The sequence below is a fragment of the Chiloscyllium plagiosum genome, unplaced genomic scaffold, assembly GCF_037043375.1.
Source record: "Chiloscyllium plagiosum isolate Xiang-an unplaced genomic scaffold, Cpla_swu_hap1 HiC_scaffold_39, whole genome shotgun sequence".
Taxonomy (NCBI): Eukaryota; Metazoa; Chordata; class Chondrichthyes; order Orectolobiformes; family Hemiscylliidae; genus Chiloscyllium; species Chiloscyllium plagiosum.
Genome location: NW_028270177.1, coordinates 22,631,667 through 22,657,518, shown reverse-complemented (window position 1 = coordinate 22,657,518; position 25,852 = coordinate 22,631,667). Strand labels below are relative to the sequence as shown.

The window sequence follows — 25,852 nt, the reverse complement described above, 5'->3', positions numbered from 1 at the left end:
CTGGAGAACTCTGTGAGGAGTTCTGTTGGTTTTAACCAATAAAACACAAACTTGATGATGGATGGTTTGCTAATTTGGATCATTTCATTAAAACTACAAACTTAGTTTCTTGATCTTGGCAAACCAGACTCTATATAAATATATATATTAGTGCCTTCTCCAATCTTCAGTTATGTTGCAATCACCCCTTATGTTTTGGGGGGATTAGTTGTACTATTAGTCTCTATATATTTTAGATATTTAAACGATTTAAGGGTTAACTCTTCTTACCAATCTATATGTTGTCTCCACACCATTTTGCTCTTGACAGCTGCACACTATTTTGTAGTGAAACCATCATCTGGGTGGGTGAAATTTTACCTTGTCTTAAAACATTAACTGTAAATAGTTGAGCCAAACCTGAAATATGTAGATTTCAGTGTGGAGTCCATGAAAGCTGGCATAATTCTTTTTCCATGAGTATCATAATCTTACATTGAACCGCAAAGCATTCTTGAGGGATGTGGCTTGCCTCATGAGGTGAAAAAAAAAAGTAAAGAGAAGGGAAATCCAGAGCGCATCATCCCTTACCTATCTCTAAATGTTTGCAAAGAAATTGGCAGAACAACATAGTCAAGGCAGGGAATTGGGATTAGCTATGCTGTGATTGCAGAGAACTGCATGGACACAAACGGCCTCTGTCTGCACAGTAACCATTCTGCGTTCTCTGATCCTACATTCTGGATAGGGCTAGCAAGAACACAATCAAACCGGGAAAATTAAATGCAAATAGTTTTTGAGAATGTGAACTATTCAGGGAACTCAGCCAAGAACCTAAATGCTTACTGTATATGGGTGACCAAAAACTCAGATGTGGTAAAGAAAGTCTAATTTTATTCCTCTTGAAACATTATTTAACTTGAGGTGGAATTTTAACAAATAATTTTACAGTATCACTGTCCACTCTTATCCTGAAAGTTTTAGCATAAAATGATTGCATGCATTTATTAAGAAGATTGTTGTTAGACAAATATCTCTTCCCTGGCTGTCTTGCAAAAAACACCTCTTTCCGTATAAAATATTGTTTAGTATACTATATTTATAAAATATTACTTATTAGTGGATTCTTGAAGAAGTCAATTCTGCACCAGGTTCTATTATTAACTGGGTTAAGACTGAAAAGAAATTCTGCATTGCTTGCGAATGCCACGTTGTAATCTACCAACGAGGTGTGGTTAGATTGGAAATCAGGAGGGTTGGTTAACGGTCACTCAACCCCAAAAATGGAACTCTGTGTATGGTTCAGAACTCAATTTAATTGACTGACCTCTTTATTTCTGTGTAATTTTCAGATACCAGTAAAGCACAATCATACATTCACTTCCAGACATCACTAAACAGTTTAGAGTTAACGTTTCGATTGAGTGACCCATCCTCTGGGTTCTGATTTCTCTCCACAGATGTTGCCAGACTTGCTGAACTTTTCCAGCAATTTCTGTTTTTGTTTCTCAGTTACAGCATCCGCAGTTCTTTTAGATTTTACTCAACAACTTAGTGTGCGTTTTCAGTCCTTTTGGTGTCATTTTGATTTGGTTTTTCTAATTCCAAGAATACAATGCCGTGTTTGGGGTGCGTTTTGCACTCCAAAGTCGTTCAAGACAGACTTTCGATATCAGTTTAAGGCTCAAACAGTGTTAGCGAAGAATTCATTGTTGCTAATCTGAACCAACAAGGATTATAGGCATTAGAAATGTAGAAACGGTTGTGTCTTGGTGAGAGTGCTCGGTGGGAGGGCTGCCTCGCATTGATAGAATGGGAGGAGATGACACTGACTATCTTTTACTATCGGCCATCAATCTGTTATGAAACTAGGAATGTAACCTGACATTTTGTTATGGAACAAAATACTTGCACCAAATGTTTGCTCAATCTATTTTCCTTGTCTCCTCAATTAGTCGTGAAATTTACATATGGCAACAGAGCAACCATAGGGCACCAAAGTGTTTATTTTCTTACTGTGAACGACACATCTGAGGGACGCTGCTATGTCTCGAATGTTTGCTGATTTCCAGAATGCGGAATGGAAGGTCGCAGTGCCTTATGCATTTGTGGCCAAAGACAATAGTGCCAACTGTCACTTATTGAAATAATACATTAAACAAACCTTTGCAGCATGTCTGTTGACAAACGTATTTACGCCTCGTAATTTAGTCCAAAATTATATATTTTATACTTTATACTTTTCCTACGGTTCACAAGTAAATTTTCAAACATTCCTCGTGGAATCCAACAACGTGACATTTTGCGACTGATTTCTAAAAACGCATTTTATATGTTTACACACTCTGGCTTCTTGTTTTTTTATTTTGTTGGATTAATCAGATGCCCTGCGATGTTGGAAACCACGTGTACGTAGGTGCCCACTATGATTTTGGTGGACATTTTGCCTTCATTCACCGCGAAATGCAATTGAACAAATAAGGATGAAGAGTTTTTCTGACCTTGGTCTGAGTGTCGGAGGGCAATTCAAGATTATACCACAACCCACCTTCGCCAAACGAGAAAAAACGAACTTTGGCTGATAATACTGGATGAATGAACAGTTTTTTCGCTATTTTAACATGGGTGTTAATGTAGTAAAATTAAATTAGTTAAGCATCACTAAAGTAAGAACATTAGTTTGTTTCAAATTACACAGTTTTGTAGAATGATTGCAGGTGGGAATGCAAGAAAATGGTGATGTGATGAATTTAACTTATGCATATGTAGCTGACGCACAAGTCTTTTCACAAGCGCATTGCCATTAATTGGCTAAATAAATTTAGTGAAAACACAATATGTGTTAATTATATCCGTTTGAGAACAGTCTATGTATGTATACGAACATTTACTAATTAAAAACTTGCTATCTACATGTTTTAATTATTTAACATTTAAATAACATTTAAATAATAATTAAATAACATTATTTCGAGTTATATTTACAGGAGATTCCACTGCTCTGTTGCTGAATGAAAATTAATGTTATCAAGAGAATGGTCCCCTGATCAAACAGAGGAGATCGCTGGAATGTCAACTTCATTTGCAACGGCTCCATTTGGCCCAATCACCCGCCTTGGCAATGATGAATCACCGGCAGTATCCCTACCTTCGCCCGTTTGATCTCAGCTCAGCAAGACTTAAGTTTTGATCTGAAGAACTCCAGATCACTTGGGTCAGAGACGAATAGCAGAGCCACTGACCTGCACAGTGGTAGAAGGAATAATTTAGGCCAAAGCGATGAAGGTACTTCTTGGACATTCTCAGCCTATCACTTCTCCTCCATTTCTCATATACCAATGTTCCACTTTTTCCAGAACTCCTGTTACACAAGTTCAAGTGGCAAGCGAATTAGTTTGGACTCTTTCTAAGACTTCTTATCTCTTTGGTGAATAATATGAATATGTCTTCCAGACAAAACTGCTGGCTGTGTTTTATCTTGAACAAATGCTCTTTTCAAAGATATGATTTGTGGAGTTAATTAAAATAAATTCTCTGACTGCCAACAAATGAAAGAAATGTGATGATAGTTATATATCAACTTAATTGAATGTTATCACTCTAAGTACCAGATACAAGGGGCACTGGAATGCTATCTACTTCATTGTTTAAAAGAACTAAAAACATCCTGACAGCTCAAAAGTGATTAACCTTTACATGAAACTAGGCATGACATTCGAGGTAAGAGTTTCAAACAAAATGTCAGCATTTATGAGATAAAGGTGTGAAGTAACAAACCCCAGCACTACAGCAACCTGAAGCTTTCGTGAATAAATGGTCTTTTCTTCTGTTACCCAGTGCATCCCATCTCCTTCCTCTGCTGGAATCCTTTCATGAATTTGATATAATGATACTAAAATGTGCAGGAAAGCTCATTACTGCTCCTGCTGTTTACAAGGCAGGATTTATGCCCAATAGACTGAACTTTGTGACACAAAATCACTAAATGGCTGGAACCACCAGCAATGCTTTCATTTGGGGAATTTATCACCCAGACAGTGCAAATACCTATCAACGTGTGGAGGTGTGGAAGGCCATATTAATTACAACCAACACATGTAGCCTAATAACCAGCCGCCCTTTAAGGAAGCTTCAAGGCACTGGAAAAAAGTTAATTCACCGCAACCCTTTGGTCTAGCCTAGTATACAATATCACATCAATTCAATCCATTTAGCAAGATCTAAACTCTCCAGAGAGGTAAATGAAGTCTAATGTTGTTGTTATTCCAGGTTCGCTGCTTCCACTCCCCCTGAGAGCTGCTCAGGCAAACAGCTGGGAGAGGCAACTACAAAGAGCCCTACTCACACACAACCACTTTGTGTAGAAAGGGAAATGTCTTTACTCAGGAATAAGTTATCAAGGGCTTGTTTATTTAATGGGACATTCGTGCCTAAGTAGAAAAGAAACATTTACTTAAAGAAAACATGCAGGAAAATTAGGCCCAATTTGTACTTGCTTAAAGTGTGAGCTCATTACATGGTCAGAATCAGATTTCCACCAAAGTAATTTACTGCTAAAATGTAATCTGTAGCTGAGATCAGACTTGAATTCTGATATGTACAGGATTTACTGATGGAACTGAAACAGGTATTACTGAACAGTATCTAATGATGCAGAGTTTAAGCTATTATTATGTCTGAGCATGCTGATTAATTTCAATTAGTTTACTAAAGTAAAAACAATTAAAGCTGAGTGACTTAATCAGTTTTATTTAATATTATAACCATGGAACTTTGAATAAATACTTTTATGTTTGATTTAACTCCAGTTTACATCATAACAAGCTGGTTCTGTTGTATTGTCTCAATCAACTGAAAGAACCACAGGTTCTAAACAATTGATTTCTATTCCCCATCAGAGTTGTACTTAGCAAACTGGCTATGACTCAACTTTGAGTCTTGCAACAAGAGAATGCTGTACCGGGGCAAGCCTATTCAAGAAATAAACCTACAAAGGTAGATCATAACTGCCCAATTAAATTTAAACTAAATTCTGTGGCCTTCTGGTAAAGATTCTGATATTCAATAACCTGGGCTACATTTTGTAGAAGTGCAGAATCAGACTAGTTGGGAATATAGAAACAGAAAAAGGCAGATTTTCATGTTGTGTGCCATTTGTACAATAAATAATTTACATATTATGAGATTGCCCTGCATCAATCAATAAAAATTAATCACTAATTGTTAAACTATGTGATTTTTTTGTGCCTTCTGTTGCCATTCACCATGATAGCTTCACTAGCAAACACATCAAACAAAACATTGATTTCTTTGTGTGGAGTTTTTTAGTGACCAATTAATACAGACTTACAAAGGTTAACAGTTTACAAACTGGAATGTGATATGAATTGATTAGCCATTAATGATAGTGCACAGCCCTTTTTAAATTGCATTTGACTCTGTCTTATTGTACTATATTTTGAGGCTGGGATGACATAACACACCTAAGAGTTTGTGAATGCTGTTTACTCTATTGTCACAGCTTCTCTGTTTGTTCCTGTACTAGGACAAACATTATAGTGAGTAAAATAAAAGTACTTATAACTTCAAATAACTATGATAATGATTTCTCCACTTTTTAGTGTGAAGAATAGTAAGAGAAATTGTGGCAATTTATAAAATATTAACAAGTCATCAAAATGCTCACAATTAATGTGGACTATTCAATTCCAATGTCACACTTCCTATAATTAAAGGCATCACTTAATTCAGATATCACTCTGTTTACAGTCCTATAGATTACACAATCCAAAAATAAATGCTCTAGCCACAGTCTTCTGGGTCAATCGATCCAAATATCACTCTGTTATTCATGATACATCTTCATAGTTCATTTCAAGAACTACACTTCTCATGCTGTGACTTTATAATAAAATCATCTTAAATGATTCCCAGCAGCTCTGTGATGATATCCAGTTGAGTTTTTAGCCAAGTTCAAGTTCTAATTTAGGCTGAATTACCCAGATAGGAGCCAAGCTAATGAATTTAGCCTGAATGGTTCCAGGACATGTAAAGCAAATTTATCTGTGCTTCCCCTGTTAATCATTATTCAGTGACTTCTGCAGGATGTATATGCATGTCACTTGAATAAGGGCATGTTGGTAAATAGGTGCCAAGCATTTGCTGTCAAATTCCGTACAACTGACAAGGACTACTTGCTTGAGGGGGCAGAAAACAGCTTCTATCCATAGAATGAAGAAGCCAACATCATTAGGAGGTTGACAAGAAGGAAAAATGTTTAAAATTATCTGGCAGATTCTGATCTTTTTAGTTTTCTTGTTATGTAACAAGTACATGGCAAGTATCTGAAAATTGCAGGTATGATGTAATAATCCATCATTATTTGTTTTATTATGGAATTAAAAACAGGATGCTGTACACTTGGTAAAATTGTTTTTTAAATGAATACAATAAGCAAGAATCATTATGGAATTGGGATGTTTATCAAAATTGGATCAAATTACTTAACATTTCTTTGTATAGAATATGCATCATCTTTGAATACCTTTTCAACTGTAAAATAAGCCAAAAACGTTAAATATAATGCATAGCTTAGAGCTATCAGCCCTGAATCTCAACTTCCCTCCAGTACGTAATTGTTCATCTAAAATAATAGAACTGAACTTATCATTTAACAAGACAGAACCAAACCTATTAATTATTGATATCAAATTTTCCTAGCTACTTCTGCCATGTGTAACTTTCAAAAAGAGTAATTTCATTTAAAAAAAAAGGAGTAGCTGTTCAAATTAATGGGAAGTTAGGTTTAAGGGAATTGGTAAAAGGGAAGATGAGAATTTATTTTATGGAGTGAATTGTTTGATTTGAGAATACGTTATCTAGAAGGACGTCGAAAGCAGGTTTACTATTGACTTTCAAAAGAGATTTGGATATATAACAACAAAAGTAACGACTTTTTTTTAGGAAAATTAAACAGGAAGGGGCGGCATAGTGGTTAGCACTGCTGCCTCACAGCGCCAGGGACCCGGGTTCAATTCCCGCCTGGGGTTTGCATATTCTCCTCGTGTCTGCGTCGGTTTCCTCCCACAGTCCAAAGATGTGCAGGTTAGGTAAATTGGCCATCCTAAATTGCCCGTAGTGTTGGGTGGATTGGTTAGGGGTAAATATAGGGGGGTGGGTTTCTCTTCGGAGGATCGGTGTGGACTTGTTGGGGCGAAGGGCCTGTTTCCACACTGTAGGTAATCTAATCTAACTCAGTTGGTAGAGAGCACTACTCACTGGCTAGCACTGTCAAAGAGCCAGAACACATACATTAGCTTAAATATCATCCATCCATGTGAAAAGATTCTATGAATTTTAATCAAATATTACACTCGCAGAAGAAGGAAATAGCTTGCCCACAATGAATTTGTATCAAGCAGGCAGCTCATAAACACAAGCAAATATTTCACGGACTATATCCATAAGATTCTACTCTTAAATTGGGTTCCAACTATTCAGAACCCTGTTCAGAAAATGAAAACAGAGGAGAAACTGGGTAGGTGTGGCAGCGTCTGTAGGCGGAGAAACCGAGTTAACATTTCGAGTTCGATCATGATTCTTCATCAGAACCTTGTCCATGCTCACTGGCTCCTCTCTGCCGTAGCTACTTCCAAGTGAGCACTGCATATACTCCACAGTGGAGGTGCCGGTGTTGGACTGGGGTGTACAAAGTTAACAATCACACAACACCAGGTTATAGTCCAACAGGTTTAATTGGAAGCACTAACTTTCGGAGCGCCACTCCTTCATCAGGTAGTTGTGGAATATAAGATTGTAAGAAATTCTGTGTCTTACAGTCTTATACTCCACAACCACCTGATGAAGGAGTGGCGCTCCCACTGTTGGACTATAACCTGGTGTTGTGTGATTTTTAACTATATACACCGGGCATCATATAATTGGAGCAATTCCACTCCCTTCCCCATCACCCCACCCAGGGATGCACTCATTAACATCCCTGGCACCACACATGAAAAAGGTCTGTCTCCGCACATACACGGGGTCGCTTCCATCATGAACAGAGCCATCATCCAACAGTTACAGGCAAATGTTTAAAGAATAGATTGGAGGTGCTCGAGCCGGGCAGAGTAGGAGCAGGTAGACGGTGAACCAGATTCCCACCCAATGGGTGGTCGAATGGAAGAGTGAAGATGTTATCAGGCGAAAGTGTAACATCAGAGCCCAGAGCCTTATGTACACGTTGTGTTAAATGTGTGTAATGTAAATTGAATGGAAAGGCATTAACTCGCTCTGAGATGAAACAGTCCGATCTTCCCAGGCTCGGATCCGTGTACCGAAATTCTCTTTAATGTCAGGTTGACCCTGACTTGGGTCTCAGGCCCCATTTAAACTGCAGTACTTGAGAGTGTGAACATTTTCCCCGTTTTGATTGGAACCTCACTTTACCATGGAATTATTTCTACACTTAAAGATGGGCGTGAGCCCTTCTCAAAGTAAGAATTCAGAATTGAATGAAACTAGACTCCTTGATACACTCTGGAACCCAAGTGAGTGGAGTTTGGGCTGATTGAATAACGGAACGGAATATTTAACCATTGCTGCGGTGGCGCTCACACACGCCCTGCGTTCTCTCGGTGGGATGGAATGAACTCCACTGGACTCGGGAAGTCAGGAAAGGCTCGATTGCGATCAACGTCAATTTGAAACATATTACAGATCAGCATAAAGTGCCAGAGGCTTATTTGTTTCTATCCATGAGGTTATGTTGTTATAAATCTGCGAGACAAGGATATGGGCCAAGTGCTGGAAAATGGGATTGGAATAATTAGGTGCTTGCTTTTGACTGGCAAAGACTCAATGGGCCGAAGGGTCTTTCTCGCTGCTGTAGGACTGTATCGACTTTCCACACTTTACACCCCACGCTGTCCATGGACTGAGGGGTTTCTGGGAATTTGTCAAATCTACCCATCTCATACATTTCACTCGTAAATTCGAGGACGTTTAGGTGTTTCCAGTCTATCGAGAGCGCGGTGTAACATTGTGGAAAGTCTCATTCTAAATGTGCACACATTAGCCATCGCCCCCAAAGCCACCCTTCCCTGCACCGCCCCCATGTAGATTGATGTGAGAAGTACAGGAGGCAAGTTACCATCCGGTCACTAAGCGAGGCTTTCGTCCCCAATTCGTTTCTGAAAGAGAACCGAAGCATCACTTTCCAAATCTTGTCCTATTTGGGCTGTGTGTTGACCTTTATAAATAAACGGGAAAGTGGATCCTGCTTTAAAGGGCTGCACTAAAGACTGCGACTCGACACCCAAGGCACGAAGACAGCGATAAATCTGCCCCGCTCCCTTTGAACGCATGAAGGTCCATGCAGAATGCGAGATGTTCAGATCCCCCTGCGGAAAACCATCTCGCGGGCGTGTAAAAACTAGGATGAATTCTGCCAAAAGAAAATCTACAACCACACGAAAACCTGAACGCAGCTAAGACAAAATGCCTTTGGATATCCCAGCGGCATCAAGGGAATCACAGAGGGATTACGGGGCAGTAGGAGGCCGTTCGGCCCATTGTTCCAATACCTGGTGTCAGTCTCCTGCCTTTTCCCCATATCCCTGCACACCATTTCTGCCCAATCACACAATGCCTCTCTTCAGAGTCTCAACAGAGCCTGCCTCCAGCACTTTTCACCAGTGAACATGTTTAACTCGGTCAACCATGAACCAAACCACTGACCGCTTTACTGCCGGTTCTAAACCATGACTGAGTCGCGGAATTATTACAATAAAAATCAATCACATGGTAGGGAATTGTGACAGAGCAGGTTGAACCAAATGCTGCTTTGGAAGCTGAACAGGGAGCATCACAGGAGCTGCCAACTGCTCCAACAAGTCCTTTGGGAAAGACAATCAGTGACAAACCTGAGCTCAGTACATCCTAGACACAGAGAACGAGAAAGCCCGCCGCACTCCCGATCATAATCTCCACATCACCCAATAATAAATCCTACCCGAGGGGGCAGAGAGAGCCACTGGTCTCACAGGGCTCAGACTCAGACTCGTCCCCGTCTATCTCAGACACACACAGATGCAAACACCCACAGACACACATATATATATGCACACATATAGAGACAGACATATACACACAAACACAGTCATAGACAGATACACACATCCACAGGCACACATACATACAAACAGACACATACACACAGACATACACCCACATCCACAGACACACATACAATCACACAGACACACACATACATACACACAGACACATACACACAGATACACACATCCACAGACACACACACATACAGACACACATAGACAGACACATACACATGCGTCGTCACCCCTCACCGCCCCCCCCCCCCCCCCCCACCATGCTGTGATTTGATCTGAAGAGCTGCATTAACGCACGACACTCGGGAGGCCTGTGATGGAGTGTCTTCACGCTTCTGTTTGTCACTTTCATTCTCTTGTGAAGATGCCCCTCGCGGGGTAAAACCACCTGCTGTTCTCATCACCATGTAAAAGCCAAACAAACAAGTCAAGAGGTAAACTATACGGCAAGGTACTGGAAATAGAGAAAATTCAAAAGACGGTGTGTGAATCCAGGGGCTGCACTTTCCCATGCTGAACATTCCCAAAGTGAACTTGGAGCCCACAGTGTGGGCTGCAATAGGCGCTGGGAAGCTGAGTCTACAAACAGTAGTTCAAATATCGTTCTGGTGTGCTGACCAAATCGAAGAAAAAGAATCTTCAAGATTCAAGATTCACACACAGACACAGACACAGACAGACACACAGACACAGACACACAGACACAGACACACACACACAGACAGCTACAGCCGCCTGGCCGCAGCCGCCATGACCCCCAGAGTGCCATGACTCCCTCACTCTTACTCACACTTTAATGGAAAAAGGAAACGAACCTTGGTGTGTTGGATTTCTAGGTTTGGTGTCGGCGATGGTAGTAGTTGGAGGGAAGCGATCAGAGCGGCGGGGTCAGCCTTCACCTCACTGGGGATCTCGATTTCACTGGAAGTCATAGTTGTCGATTTGGCGAGACGGGTTGCAGTCAGGATGCCGAGTTTTTTTCTCTCTCTCTGTCTCCCCTCCCACCCACCCCCCGTTACTTTTGCTGATCAGAGATTCTGACTTGTGTCCCTGAGCTCTGGGCTTTTCTATTTAAGCAGGTGTCAGTCTGTGTCTCTCTCTTATTGGGCATCAGCTGAGAAGGGGGTTGGGCTGTCCTTTCTCAATGACATGTTCCAAAGAGGTGAAACTATCGGACTCATTGCCTTTTCCAATGCACTGTTGCATTCACGAGAGACAGTCAGTCCTGGTCCTACCTTGTCAGATGGTATGTTTTATCTGAGACTCACCTCCTCACCTGCGCAGCCAGCCAGACCTTGGGGGGGGGGGGGCAATGCAGCGGATGACCCACACGGTTGAAATCCATTGGATTTTTCAGCCAGTTTAACCTCCCCCTTCCTCTCCCCGATTAATCCTGGAGCGATTTTCACCGGAGATCGTGCCTCCCTCACCACTAGAATTGGGAAAAGAGTCGCAGTTCCCAAACTCCGATCTTTCAAGCCCTTTTCATTCCTACAGTGGACATTGGCTCCCTCTCCCTGTTTCTGGTTGATGTTGCGGACCGAATTTCCCTATCGGGGACGCAAATTTCTGTTTCAGTTTTGGTCCTAATCTGTTTCGCCTTTACCTGATTGGCGTGTCCCATCCCTGAGGGGCATGTGCACCACTTATATAGAAAGATGGACAGGAAAAACAATGTCTGTGCTCCTCCAGCTTTTATTATTGTTAAAAATCTCAAACTTGCACAAGAAGCAGATTTTTAACCGGCAAAAGCCGACAGTCGGTTGTTTCAAAGCTGCTATCGGCTTCACTAAAGAACATACGGCGAGGTGACTCTGGTTGGGGAGGTAAATGTGTGTGTGCCTGTGTGTGTCTATCTGTGTGTGTCTGTGCGTATGTCTGTCTGTGTGTGTCTGTGTGTGTCTGTGCCTGTGTGTGTGTGTCTGTGTGTATCTGTGTGTGTGTCTATGTGTGTGTGTCTGTTTGTGTCTGTGTGTGCCTGTCCCTGTGTGTCTGTGTCTGTGTGTGTCTGTGTGTATCTGTGTGTGTGTCTATGTGTGTGTGTCTGTTTGTGTCTGTGTGTGCCTGTCCCTGTGTGTGTGTGTCTGTCTGTGTGTATGTCTGTCTGTGTGTGTCTGTGTGTCTGTGCGTGTCTGTGTGTGTGTGTGTCTGTGTGTGTCTCTGTGTGTCTGTGTATGTGTCTCTGTGTGTGTATCTGCGTATGTGTCTGTGTATCTGTGTGTGTGTCCGGCCGCTGGAGCCCAGTTTCCCCAGCAAACTCTCACAGCCCAAGCCCGCCACAGGCAATGGAAACGAGCAGCGCTCGGAAGCGACAGCGGACTTTTCCCACAACCTCCAGACAGGATCCGCCACTTCTCCCCAGCTGGGAATTCTCCTTGCCAATGAAAACGAAAGTTTGAAGGTACACAAAACAGCTTCTGCGGAACGAGCTCTTCGAAACCGTCCAAAATAAACGCGTTTTTCACAAAGGCAGACAGGCAGACAGACAGCAGCAAACTCCCGGCACATGGTTTTTTTTAAGCTAGTAACATTTAACACTTACAGAGCCCCCACCCCCAAGACCCAGGCCAAGAAACTCCCATACTTACAGAGCCCTCCTCAGTATCTCCCTTACAGACCCCCTCAGCCTCTCCATTACAGACCCCTCCCGCAGTATCTCCCATACAGACCCTCCCTCCGTATCTCCCTTACAGACCCCTCCCTCAGTATCTCCCTCACAGACCCACCCTCAGTATCTTCCTCACAGACCCACCCTCAGTATCTCCCTCACAGACCCCTCCCTCAGTATCTTCCTCACAGACCCACCCTCAGTATCTCCCTCACAGACCCCTCCCTCTGTATCTCCCTCACAGACCCTCCCTCAGTATCCCCCTTAAATAGGGTAAAAACAATGACTGCAGATGCTGGAAACCAGATTCTGGATTAGTGGTGCTGGAAGAGCACAGCAGTTCGGCAGCATCCAAGGTCCTTGGATGCTGCCTGAACTGCTGTGCTCTTCCAGCACCACTAATCCAGAATCCCCCTTAAATACCCTCCCTCAGTATCTCCCTCACAGACCCCTTCCTCAGTATCTCCCTCACAGACCCTCCCTCAGTATGTCCCTCACAGACCCCTCCTCAGCATTTCCCTTAAATACCCTCCCTCAGTATCTCCCTCACAGACCCTCCCTCAGTATCTCCCTCACAGACCCCTTCCTCAGTATCTCCCTCACAGACCCACCCTCAGTATCTCCCTCACAGGCCCCTCCTCAGCATTTCCCTTAAATACCCTCCCTCAGTATCTCCCTCACAGACCCCTCCTCAGTATCGTCCTTACAGACCCCCTCCATCAATACCTCCCTTAAATACCGTCCCTATCTCCCTCACAGACCCCTCCTCAGTATCGTCCTTACAGACCCCCTCCATCAATACCTCCCTTAAATACCCTCCCTCAGTATCTCCCTCACAGACCCCTCCTCAGTATCGTCCTTACAGACCCCTCCTCAGCATATCCCTACCTTAGAGACTGTCACCCCCTCCCTGTCCCAGTATCCCCCTTCCAATTACAAACCTCCACCAGCATCTCCCTGACACCTGCAGACCTCTCAGCATCATCTTTTTGCTAGTGAGGAGGTCGAAATTCACGCCACAAATCCAGTGTTGGCTTCTCTTAGCCCTGTCATATTTTATTCCTATATTGCCAGGTACATTCACCACCCACTCTGACAGCTGAGCTGAAACAATAACCTGTTTTGTGTTTTGCATCGCCAGTATTTCACCCTCTGCCCAGGCATTGCCATATGTGCCAGCCTGTGGATAACAGACGATGCCAATCTTCAGAGGAGGCGCTAAACCTGTGTCGCAGCGCTTTGGAGGGCACTCTCTGGTGTTATTTGAGGAGCGGAGAGTTCCCCTGACCAATATTCCTCCCTCAAATCAACAGCAAGAGCGAGAGAGTCCCCTCGTTCCATTCGCCAAAGCGTGGCATCTTCCTATGCACAAATGGACAATCGGGTCTACCGTCAGAACCCAAGTACCCGCCCCTTAATGTCTTTCATTGCAAATTAAACCCTTTGAAATGTTTCTAGAATATCGAATAAGGTGCGAGAAGAAAACGGGACTTCATTTACGATCCTATTAGGTAGGACCTTGTTTCTCAGGCTTTTACACGAACCGTTAATGTTATCCCTGCAGCAAACTTCCTCGACAGATTTCAAACGACCTGCGAATTTCGCGCATGCTGACAGCCTGGTCTCTGTCTGGAGCTGCTGCTGAATCAATACAATGGGTATTATTAATGGCGAAGATCCTGAGACATACTTGGGCACTGAGGAAATGGCAGAACATTTAAAGTTGGTATCGAACGATTTACAACCAAAACAACAGCGCTATTGATTTTCCTGACTTCACAGCCTTGGATTTACGTAAGAAGACAGAATCTTATCAAAGTGCGAAAACAAAACCCTCGAAACTATTCTTTTTATCGTCCAGCATATGTGAATATTGTTTTTTTTCTCCTTCGAAACCGCTTTCCTGCAATAGAGGTTTACATCAAAGAGCTTATTTTCAGAAGAGACTGACAGTGATTAATGTAATCAAAACATTTTACTCTCAAGTCATTAGTTTAAACACAGACAAACAAGAACCCCACATACAGTTAACAAAGCAAAGCACAGAAACCAAGCCAGGCAGTGGGAGTTCGGTTCCAACACTACACGCACACATTATGAATGTTGGCTCTCGTTGCTGAGGGGAGACGCCCAATGTAACGAATCCATTGGCCTGTCATTTAGTTTTCCTTTCAGTTACCATAGTGTCTACTTGTCCCACATGAGAGTCAGTCCAGTGGAACCTTGTTAAGTCAATAGGTGGAGGTGGTGGGAGTGGAGGTATTTAAATGGTTTCTAATCTGACTTGATTGTAACAGGACGGTTATTGTGTGTGACAAGTAAAATGGAGACATCCTAACAATTACTATACAGAGTCATTTTCTATCAACATCAAAAGACCTTATGAAAACGGCGCAGCAGGAGACTATACAGCCCCTGGAGCTTGCCTCCCATTCAATAAGATCATAGCTGATCCTTGACTCAATTCCACTCTCCTGCATGATCTCTATGTCCCTTGATTCCCTTAGATTCTAAGAATCTATCAATCTCAGTCTTAAATATACTCAAGGACAGGACATTCACAGATAAAGAATTCCAAAGATTCACAACCCTTTGAATGAAGACATTTCTCATTTGCTCAGTTCTAACTGGTCTTGTCATTAGATTTTGCCCCTTAGTTTAACCCCTACCCCCCTCCCCACCACTGGCCAGGGGGTCATAGTCCTCAACAGCACAGTGGATGATGTATCAACATCCCAAGGATTGCAATGGTTCCAGAAGACAGTTCACTATCGTCTTCTCAAGGTCAATTAGGAATGGCCAAAATAACCTAGCTAATGGTTCCCACATCCAGGCACCAAACCTAATAAAATGCTTCTTAGCTTGTACTTTGTCAAGCCCTTTCACAATCTTATGGGTCTCAGTGACATCTTCAAAACTTTAGAGAGCCCTTTTCACTCACGTTCTTTTTATGGTATGGTATATCTATGTTTTCTTGTCACACTAATCAATTTACTAACTTCTGTTTCACAGCCTTGAAAGCAAGCATATCCTTTCCTGAGGCAGAGTCCAAAACAATACATGGTATCTCAGGTATAGTCTCAACAAAATGCTGTACTATTGCAGCAAGACTTCCTTACCCTTGCAATGTCAACCTCTTGCAATTTAAAAAAACTTAGAATTTAGGCTCCTAACTGCTTCTTGAACTTGTATGTTAACTTCCTGTGTTTCATGTACAAGACATCCAAATCTCTTTGAATGTCAAGCTTTAATAATTTCTCACAACTTAGAACATATTTTGTTTTTGTATTCTACCTACCAGAATAATTAAATATTACATTCCAAATGTCATCTTCTTGCCAATGACTTAACCTACCTATACATCTATGCAAACACACTTTAGTGCAGTCAAACTTTACTTTCCCAACAAGCTTTATATTGGACTGAATTCCTTTATATAGGTCACAAATATAGATTGCTAATAGTTATGGACTCAGCATCAATCATCAGTAACATCCTGCCCACTTGAAAGTTACTCAGTTATTCTTACTCTCGGACTTCTAACCTTTAAATGGTTCTCTATCCATGCTGATATATTATCCCAAATTTGTAGTTCAAGAAGATCACCATTTTTTTAAGAGCAACTGGAATGGGCAACAAATTCTGACCTGGCTCCAATGCCTACAGCCCACAAAAGAAGTTTAAAGAAAGCTTTCTATGGCACCTTAGCACACACATGTACATTTTGAAAATCTGAGTATAATACAACTATCGGTTCCTCTTTATCCACTCTGCAATTTACATCCACAAATAATTCTATTAGATCTATCAACCACATTTATCCTTTCATAAAACTATGTTGAATTTGCCTAATCATATTGCAACTTTCTAAATTCCCAACTTCCACTTTTTAATAATTGATTCCAGCATTTCCCCCCACAACTGATATATTAACAGGCCCATTGTTCCCTATATTCTCTCTCTGTCATTTCTTGAATAGAAATATTACAGTTTGAGGCACTCTTGAGTTCTTCTTTCCACCTGAGTTGCATCATGGTAGGGCTTCGGGATGTCTGAGGAACTCATTGCTGCCTTCAATTAGACATCAGACCCAGAGGTGGACAATGGGAGGGGACACTTTCTGGAGTATGTTGTGATACTGCATACCCATGCAAGGTCAGAATCTCAAAATAGTCATGACCCCTGAAAATACTCAGTCAGCTTCAGATTCCACCCAATGGATGCACAATAATGCTGGAGCTAGTCACTAACAGGGCACTATAATTGCAGCCCAAGCAATATGCTTTTAATCTAGAAAACACCCAAAGTAAAATATTGGCCTAAAAGTTACTGAACATATATCATTTAGCAGATAGAAATCGTAACTCAGAAACTATTGCTTTTTTTGTCATCATAACTGTGGATCAGAATTGAAGACATTTCTGAAAAAAATCTAATAAAAAGAAGGATGCAAAAATGTTGTGTAAAATTAATACTGAGTGCCTATTTATGTACAAAATCACCAACCACTCAACAAGTAATCAAGGAAAGAGTTTGAAGCGATGCTAGAATTAAAGTTCCTCTGATAGTTCATTTAATTAAAAAATGAAACTGTAATGTAAGCTTATCCAACATGGATAAACATTATTTATGCAATTCACAAAGTGTTCCTCAGATGATGCAATTCTTAAAACCTAACTGGCAGCAATAACAAAAGTACGCAGTGAGGTTTTTCTTTTTCCGGTGGAACGTTTATACGGCAGGGATTGGCTGTAAAGTTACACATACACCTTAGATAATTATAGCTGAAGTAATTCTAATCTGTATTCCATCAAACATTGCAATCTTTCAAGACTTTGCCACTCAGAATTATTTGGCAGCAGTACAGAGAGGGTTGTGAAGGATCTAGAGAGAATACTGATATGGAGATGTGATTACAAGACAAACAATTGCTTTGAATTTCTGAAGATGACATTACAATCTAATCCATTAGAATCATATGATCTATCACCATTTCTTTGCATCTTTGCCAATATCAAAGCATTTAATACTTTGAAATGTTCAAAGTTTGTGAGAAGATTTGTAGCTCAGGTGCTTGTTGTTGTGGTTCTGTTTGCCGAGCTGGGAATTTGTGTTGCAGACGTTTTGTCCCCTGTCTAGGTGACATCCTAGCAGCATAACGGCACACGAACCAACAGCCACTCTCAGACAACAACTCACCAGGACAAAGGACCCGATACCCAGCATGAGCAAAACCAACGTAGTGTACAAAATCCCATGCAAGGACTGCACAAAACACTACATAGGACAAACAGGAAGACAGCTAACGATCCGTATCCATGAACACCAACTAGCCACAAAACAACACGACCAGCTATCCTTAGTAGCCACACACACAGATGACAAGCAACATGAGTTCGACTGGGACAACGCTACTATTATAGGGCAAGCCAAACAGAGAACAGCCAGAGAATTCCAAGAGGCATGGCATTCATCCACAGATTCTATCAACAAACACATCGACCTGGACCCAATATACCGGCCACTGCAGCAGACAGCTGGAACTGACAACCGGAAGCGGCAGAGACAAACCATAAGACCATAAGACATAGGAGTGGAAGTAAGGCCATTTGGCCCATCGAGTCCACTCCGCCATTTAATCATGACTGATGGGCATTTCAACTCCACTTACCCGCATTCTCCCCATAGCCCTTAATTCCTTGTGACATCAAGAATTTATCAATTTCTGCCTTGAAGACATTTAGCATCCCAGCCTCCACTGCACTCTGTGGCAATGAATTCCATAGGCCCACTACTCTCTTTCTGAAGAAATGTCTCCGCATTTCTGTTCTGAATTTACCCCCTCTAATTCTAAGGCTGTGTCTACGGGTCCTAGTCTCCTCGCCTAACGGACACAATTTCCTGGCATCCACCCTCTCCAAGCCATGTAAGTTTCTATTAGATCTCCCCTTAATCTTCTAAACTCCAATGAATACAATCCCAGGATCCTCAGCCGTTCCTCATATGTTAGACCTACCATTACAGGGATCATCCGTGTGAATCTCCGCTGGACACGCTCCAGTGCCAGTATGTCCTTCCTGAGGTGTGGGGACCACTATAAACCGCTATAAATGCCGGAGGAAACAACACAGAAGCGCTTCACAGGAGGCTCCCAAACACTGAGGATGTCACCTAGACAGGGGACAAAACGTCTGCAACACAAATTCCCAGCTCGGCGAACAGAACCACAACAACTTTGAAATGTGTTACTTTTACTTGCTTTGGTATTCAGTAGCTTTATCAATGGTTTGTTTGCTTCAACATTCTTTGTTCACTCTTTGATACTAATATCAGTATTTTCCTTACCAAAATCCTTCTTCCCTCCAAAGATTTTAATAACATCTCCTCCTCTAAGCATCCTTTCCTATCCATGGTCCTTGAAAAGGTCATTCCCATCTGACTATTCTCAGTTTTTCACTTCTAACTCCTTTTTTGAATCATTTCAGTTTTAGCCCTGCTCAAAGTATCTAGACCAAAAGATCACAATTAACCAATCTGTAATGATTGCAAAAATGGTATTTTACCTCTCCTTGTATTCCTCAATGGTTTTCATGGTGTTCGATATAATCAACTACTTCCTCCTCTTTTGCCACCTTTCTTTTGTGATCAACCATTCCAGTTTGACCTGTCCTAAAATAACACAGCATTTCAGCTCCAGTTGTTTTAGATTTAGATTTAGATTACTTACAGTGTGGAAACAGGCCCTTCGGCCCAACAAGTCCACACCGCCCCGCCGAAGCGCAACCCACCCATACCCCTACATTTACCCCTTACCTAACACTACGGGCAATTTAGCATGGCCAATTCACCTGACCTGCACATCTTTGTGATTGTGGGAGGAAACCGGAGCACCCGGAGGAAACCCACGCAGACACGGGGAGAATGTGCAAACTCCACACAGTCAGTCGCCTGAGGCGGGAATTGAACCCGGGTCTCTGGCGCTGTGAGGCAGCAGTGCTAACCACTGTGCCACCGTGCTCCAGTGCTCATTCAGGTAAGCTACAATTTTCCATCTTTGACCACTCCTAATCTTTCAACACATGCTTCCCCTCAGTGGCAAAGGCTTAGCAGCTGTTTGTACACTGATGGCAACTCTATCAGTGCTAGTAAGACCACTGCAGTGAATGCCCATTATTCAACATCAAGGCAAGGTTGAGCCAGAATCTCCCATCAATTGCCAATCAAGTTAAAATAAGTGAGACTGAAGCCAACTTGCTTGACTTGCAGTAAAACTCTAAACTTTTCCTCTGTTTTTGTTCCCTCCCTGGCTGCTTGCTCAATGTTCCCCTAAAACTAAGTTTCAAACCCTTTATTCTATCTATCACCAAGATATTTATAACATGGCAACATTGTTTAATTCCAATCTGATTTCTCCCTCAGCTGCTGAAAACCATGATTAATGGATCTATTTCAGGTTGGTAAGATGTTACCAGTGGAGTGCCACAAGGATCATTCCTATGGTCTGAATTATTTACTGTCTGGGTGACATGGTGGTTCAGTGGTTAGCACTGCTGCCTCACAGCACCAAGGGTTCTCAGGTTCAATTCCAGCCTTGGGTGGGTGCCTGTGTGGAGTTTGCACACTCCCTGTGTCTGTCTGGGTTTCCTCTGGGTGCTCAGGTTTCCTCCCACAGTTCAAAGACCTGTAGTTCAGGTGAATTGGCCATGCTAAATTGCCCATAGTGTTAGGTGTATTAGTCAGAGGGAAATGGGTCTGGGTGGGTTACTCTTCGGAGGGTTGGTGTGGACTTGTTGGGCCAAAGGGCCTGTTTCCACACTGTAGGTATTCTAGTCTATATTAGTAAAGTGAAGGAAGGGCTGAGTGTAATTTATGCAAAATTGCTGACAATAGATAAATAGATGGGAGGGCAAGGTGATGAAGGGGATATATATAGATTGAGTTGCAAAGACTTGAAAGATTGAGTTTAATTAGTCAAGTGTGAGTTTAACCACTTTGGCAGGAAGAATAAAAATAAAGACTATTATCAAAATGAAGAGAGTTTCCAAAAGAGTGTAGTGCAGAGAGATCTGGGTGTTCTTGTGTGTGAAACACAAACAGTTAGCATGCAGGTGCAGCAGCTAATTAAGAAGAAAAATCTAATTTTGGCTTTTACTGTCAGGGCTTGGGGTTTAAACAATAAGCAAGTCTCACTGCAACTGTACAGGGTTTTGGTGAGTTTGCATCTGGAGTATTGTGTACAGTTTTGGTCCCTGCATTTAGGAAAGATATACTGGCATTGGAGACACTTCAAAACTGATCACTATGGGGTTGACTTAACAAGAACAGCAAAACAGGTTAGGCTTTTATCCCTTAGAGTTTTGGAAGATGAAGGGTGTTCTTACTGAAACAAATAAGGTCCTGTAGAGGTTTGACAGGATAGAAATGATGGCTCCACAAGTGGGGGATCTTTAAACTAGGGAGCATAGTTACAGAATAAGGGAATATTCATTTAAAACTGAGACATATTGGAATTTCTTCTCTCGGACAGTAGTCAATGTATGGAATTTTGTACCATAGAGACTTGTGGAGACTGGATCACAGGAATTATTTAAGGCAGAGGTAGATACATTTTTGATATATTGGAGAATTAAGAGCTATGAGGAGCTGGCACAAAAGAGGATTTGAGGCTTGAGCCAGATTAACAATGATTTTATAGAATGGTGCTTCAGGCTTGAGGGGTTGCATGGCATTTTCCTGCCCCTATTTCTTATGTTCTTATGTTGTTATGTCACCTCCTGAATCCATGTTAATCTGCTCAAGAATCCGCCAAACAGAGTTTTGCCTCACCATATTGCTGAAACAGCTCTTATCAAAATCACATATAACATCCAACATGATTCTAACAGAGGCAATAAAACTTTTCTCATTCATCTCAATTTGTGTGCAATCTTTGAAACAATTGCTTATACCATCTTCTTCCAACACCTCTCTTCTGTCATTCAGTCGCACTTTGTTCCATTGACAGATAGAAAGTCACCCTTAGTGTACTCTCTTCCTGCTCTTGTAGCATTATCTATGGTGTCTCCAGTGATCAAATCTTGATTCCCTCCTAATTCTCATCTACACATTACTCCTTGATGACAATATTTCAAACCATTAGTTTCCACACGAATGATAACAACTCTGAACTGTACATCACCACCACCTCTATCGATGCCCTCTACTTCTGCAAATTTTCTAACTGCTTGTCCAACAACCCATAATGGATGAACAGAAATGTCTTCCAGACATGTACTGGGATGACCCAAGTTTTTTTGGGGCACAGCCATGACATCCATTACCTCGCCACTTACTCCCCCCTCTCTCTGTGCTAAGTGTCCACACTTGGACAGAATATTCACAATCTTGGTGTGTGTGACCCCAGAGATGCACTTCCATCAGGTAGCAGCACTATTGCTAAGACAGGGCTATTTCCAACCGTGTAACATTACCTGATTTTGTCAGTGCCTCAATTCACCTGCTGCAGAAACTGTCACCCACATTTTAATTATCTCTAAACTTGACTATTCCAATGTATTGCTGGCAGCCCTTCCATCTTCTGTCCTGTGTAAACACATCATTCCTGTGATGACCTAATCTTGCTCCATGTCAAGGAACTCAATTGTATAATTCTCATCCTGGTTTTCAAATCTATCCATGATTTCTTCTTTTCAATATCCTCCTACAACTTTCCAAGATATCATTCTCATTCAATTCTGACCTTTTGTTCTAATTTCAGTTACTCCACCATTGGCTGTGCCTTTAACTGAAATACGAAGCTCTGGATTTCCTTCCCTAACCTTCTTGGCCTTTCTAGCTTAATTTCTTCGTTTCAGGTGGTCTTTATAACTTATATCTTTGGAAAAAGCATTTGATCATCTGCACGAATTTCTCCTTTCATGAATCAGCATCCAATTTTGTTTCATAACATCCCTATGATTACTTGGCGATAATTTACTGTGTTAAAGTACTAATAAAAATACAAGTTATGGTTGATGTTCTTGATCAAAATTAGTCTTACCACCTGCAATTCCCTTTGAAGGGACCTCTTGAGCTTCATCGTTAATACATTCTTGTTTGTACAGGATGTCAGTTTTTGTACCCTGCACTTGGCTCTGTTCATCTATTACTGCAGTCCCAGCAATTGTCCTCTGAATTCTATCCCCCACTACACTAAATTCACACTTCTCACACTAATTTACAAATGAATTTATGATCTCGCCCATCCTTGGATCTGCAAATTCTTCCACACTCATATAGGTTCATACTGAATCATTTTGAGAATTATATTGGCATTAACATGGTTTCTCTCTCCACAGATGCTACCAGATCTGCTAAGTTTTGACAGCACATCGTTTTTATTTCTTAGCTAATAACACTGGAATTCTTCTTTTTGGAAATGATCAATATTCAAATCCTTTATTGCAAGAACATTTATTTTCAGTCAACAATTGTTGCATTTGTCAATATCTGTAAAGTTATTCGCTGTTGCACAGTAGTTAGAAATGGATTTCAACTGATTATAGATATTTTTTAACCAACCTGGTTAAGGAGGTTATGACACACCTCTGGAGCAGGTTAGGATTTGGATAGAGGTCCTTAAAGTCCAGGGCTAGGGGCACTACCACTGCACCACAAGAACTGCTCTTCTTTTAGTGATAACAGAGAGGAACAGTGAACCTCAGATTATCAATTAAAAGCACTGATCAGGTTCAGTAGAATTGAAAATAAAGTTGCTGTGAAGATTATTCGAATGAAATTTATATAAAGGTCAAAGCAATTTGCCCAGACTAAATGTTTGGAGAAATTGTCCAATCGATCAGCCGTGGAAAATACTTGTACAAAAAGTCCAGAAGAAAATCAGTGACCGTGAGATTCCAGAAACCATTAGAAAGAGCACATCACGTTGAAAACTGAAAGTATAGTGAGCACAAATATGGATCATGAAATAGAAAACTAGGGGAAACATTCAGAATTGATGAAATCTAAATCTAAAAAGTGTGGAGAAAGGCCGAAAGAGTCCACAGTACAGATAATGCAAAACAATGAGGAAAGGATGAACAGGACGCTGGGGAAAAGGTATGATTGGGAAAGAGGTGACCTGGAATGGCTGTGGGCCATTGAAAAAGAACACTTATACCGGTGGGCAGCACAGCCCTGCTGCCGATGCAAGATTGTTAACAACAGAGCACTGCTGTGGTTGCAGGATTGTTAACAGCAGAGCACTGCCTGTCGATGCAGGATTGTTAACAGCAGTGCATGGCTGTTGATGCAGAATTGTTAACAGCAGAGCTCAGCAGCTGATGCAGGATTCTTAACAGCAGAGCACTGCCTGTCGATGCAGGATTGTTAACAGCAGAGCACTGCCTGTCGATGCAGGATTGTTAACAGCAGTGCACGGCTGTCGATGCAGAATTGTTAACAGCAGAGCTCAGCAGCTGATGCAGGATTGTTAACAGCAGAGCACTGCCTGTCGATGCAAGATTATTAACAGTACAACACTGCTGTCAATGCAGGGTTGTTAACAGCAGAGCCCTGCCTGTCGATGCAAGATTGTTAACAGCAGAGCACTGCCTGTCGATGCAGGACTGCTAACAGTACAGCAATGCTGTCGATGCAGGATTGTTAACAGTAGAGCACTGCTGTCAATGCAGGATTGTTAACAGTAGAGCACTGCCTATCGCTGCAGGATTGTTAACGGCAGAGCACTGCTGTCGATGCAGGATTGTTAACAGTACAGCACTGCTGTCGATGCAGAATTGTTAACAGTACAGCACTGCTGTCGATGCAGGATTGTTAACAGTAGAGCACGGCTGTCAGTGCAGGATTGTTAACAGTAGATGCCTGCCTATCGCTGCAGGATTGTTAACGGCAGAGCACTGCTGTCGATGCAGGATTGTTAACAGTAGAGCAGTGTCTGTCGATGCAGGATTGTTAACAGCAGAGCACTGCTGTCGATGCAGGATTGTTAACAGTAGAGCCCTGCTGTCAGTGCAGGATTGTTAACAGTACAGCACTGCTGTCGATGCAGGATTGGTAACAGCAGAGCACTGCCTGTCGATGCAGGATTGTTAACGGCAGAGCACTGCTGTCGATGCAGAATTGTTAACAGCAGAGCACTGCCTGTCGATGCAGGATTGTTAACAGCAGAGCACTGCTGTCGATGCAGAATTGTTAACAGCAGAGCACTGCCTGTCGATGCAGGATTGTTAACGGCAGAGCACTGCTGTCGATGCAGGGTTGTTAACAGCAGAGCACTGCTGTCGATGCGGGATTGTTAACAGCAGAGCACTGCCTGTCGATGCAGGATTGTTAATGGCAGAGCACTGCTGTCGATGCAGGATTGTTAACAGCAGAGCCCTGCTGGCGATGCAGGATTGTTAACAGTACAGCACTGCTGTCGATGCAGGATTGATAACAGCAGAGCCCTGCTGTCAGTGCAGGATTGTTAACAGTACAGCACTGCTGTCGATGCAGGATTGATAACAGCAGAGCACTGCCTGTCGATGCAGGATTGTTAACGGCAGAGCACTGCTGTCGATGCGGGATTGTTAACAGCAGAGCACTGCTGTCGATGCAGGATTGTTAACGGCAGAGCACTGCTGTCGATGCAGAATTGTTAACAGCAGAGCACTGCTGTCAGTGCAGGATTGTTAATGGCAGAGCACTGCTGTCGATGCAGGATTGTTAACAGCAGAGCACTGCTGTCAATGCAGGATTGTTAACAGCAGAGCACTGCTGTCGATGCAGGATTGTTAACGGCAGAGCACTGCTGTCGATGCAGGATTGTTAACGGCAGAGCACTGCTGTCGATGCAGGATTGTTAACGGCAGAGCACTGCTGTCGATGCACGATTGTTAACAGCAGAGCACTGCTGTCGATGCAGGATTGTTAACAGTACAGCCCTGCTGTCGATGCAGGATTCTTAACAGCCGAGCACTGCCTGTCGATGCAGGATTGATAACAGCAGAGCCCTGCTGTCGATGCAGGATTGTTAACAGCAGAGCACTGCTGTTGAAACAGGATTATTAACAACGTGAGCACTGCCTGTCGATGCAGGATTGTTAACAGCAGAGCACTGTTGTTGAAACAGGATTATTAACAACGTGAGCAC

The 25,852-nt window shown here is 42.2% G+C and overlaps 1 protein-coding gene across 1 annotated transcript in view; it reads right to left on the bottom strand.

Annotated features, from left to right (window-relative positions):
* aldh1a2 (aldehyde dehydrogenase 1 family, member A2) overlaps positions 1–11,117 on the bottom strand; it is a 66,051-nt gene extending 54,934 nt beyond the window's left edge. The window contains exon 1 of the mRNA XM_043677453.2: positions 10,928–11,117. Coding sequence (XP_043533388.1) covers positions 10,928–11,044 — 117 coding nt within the window. The 5' untranslated portion in view covers positions 11,045–11,117. The remainder of the gene's footprint in view (positions 1–10,927) is intronic.
* Positions 11,118–25,852: the final 14,735 nt, after the last annotated feature.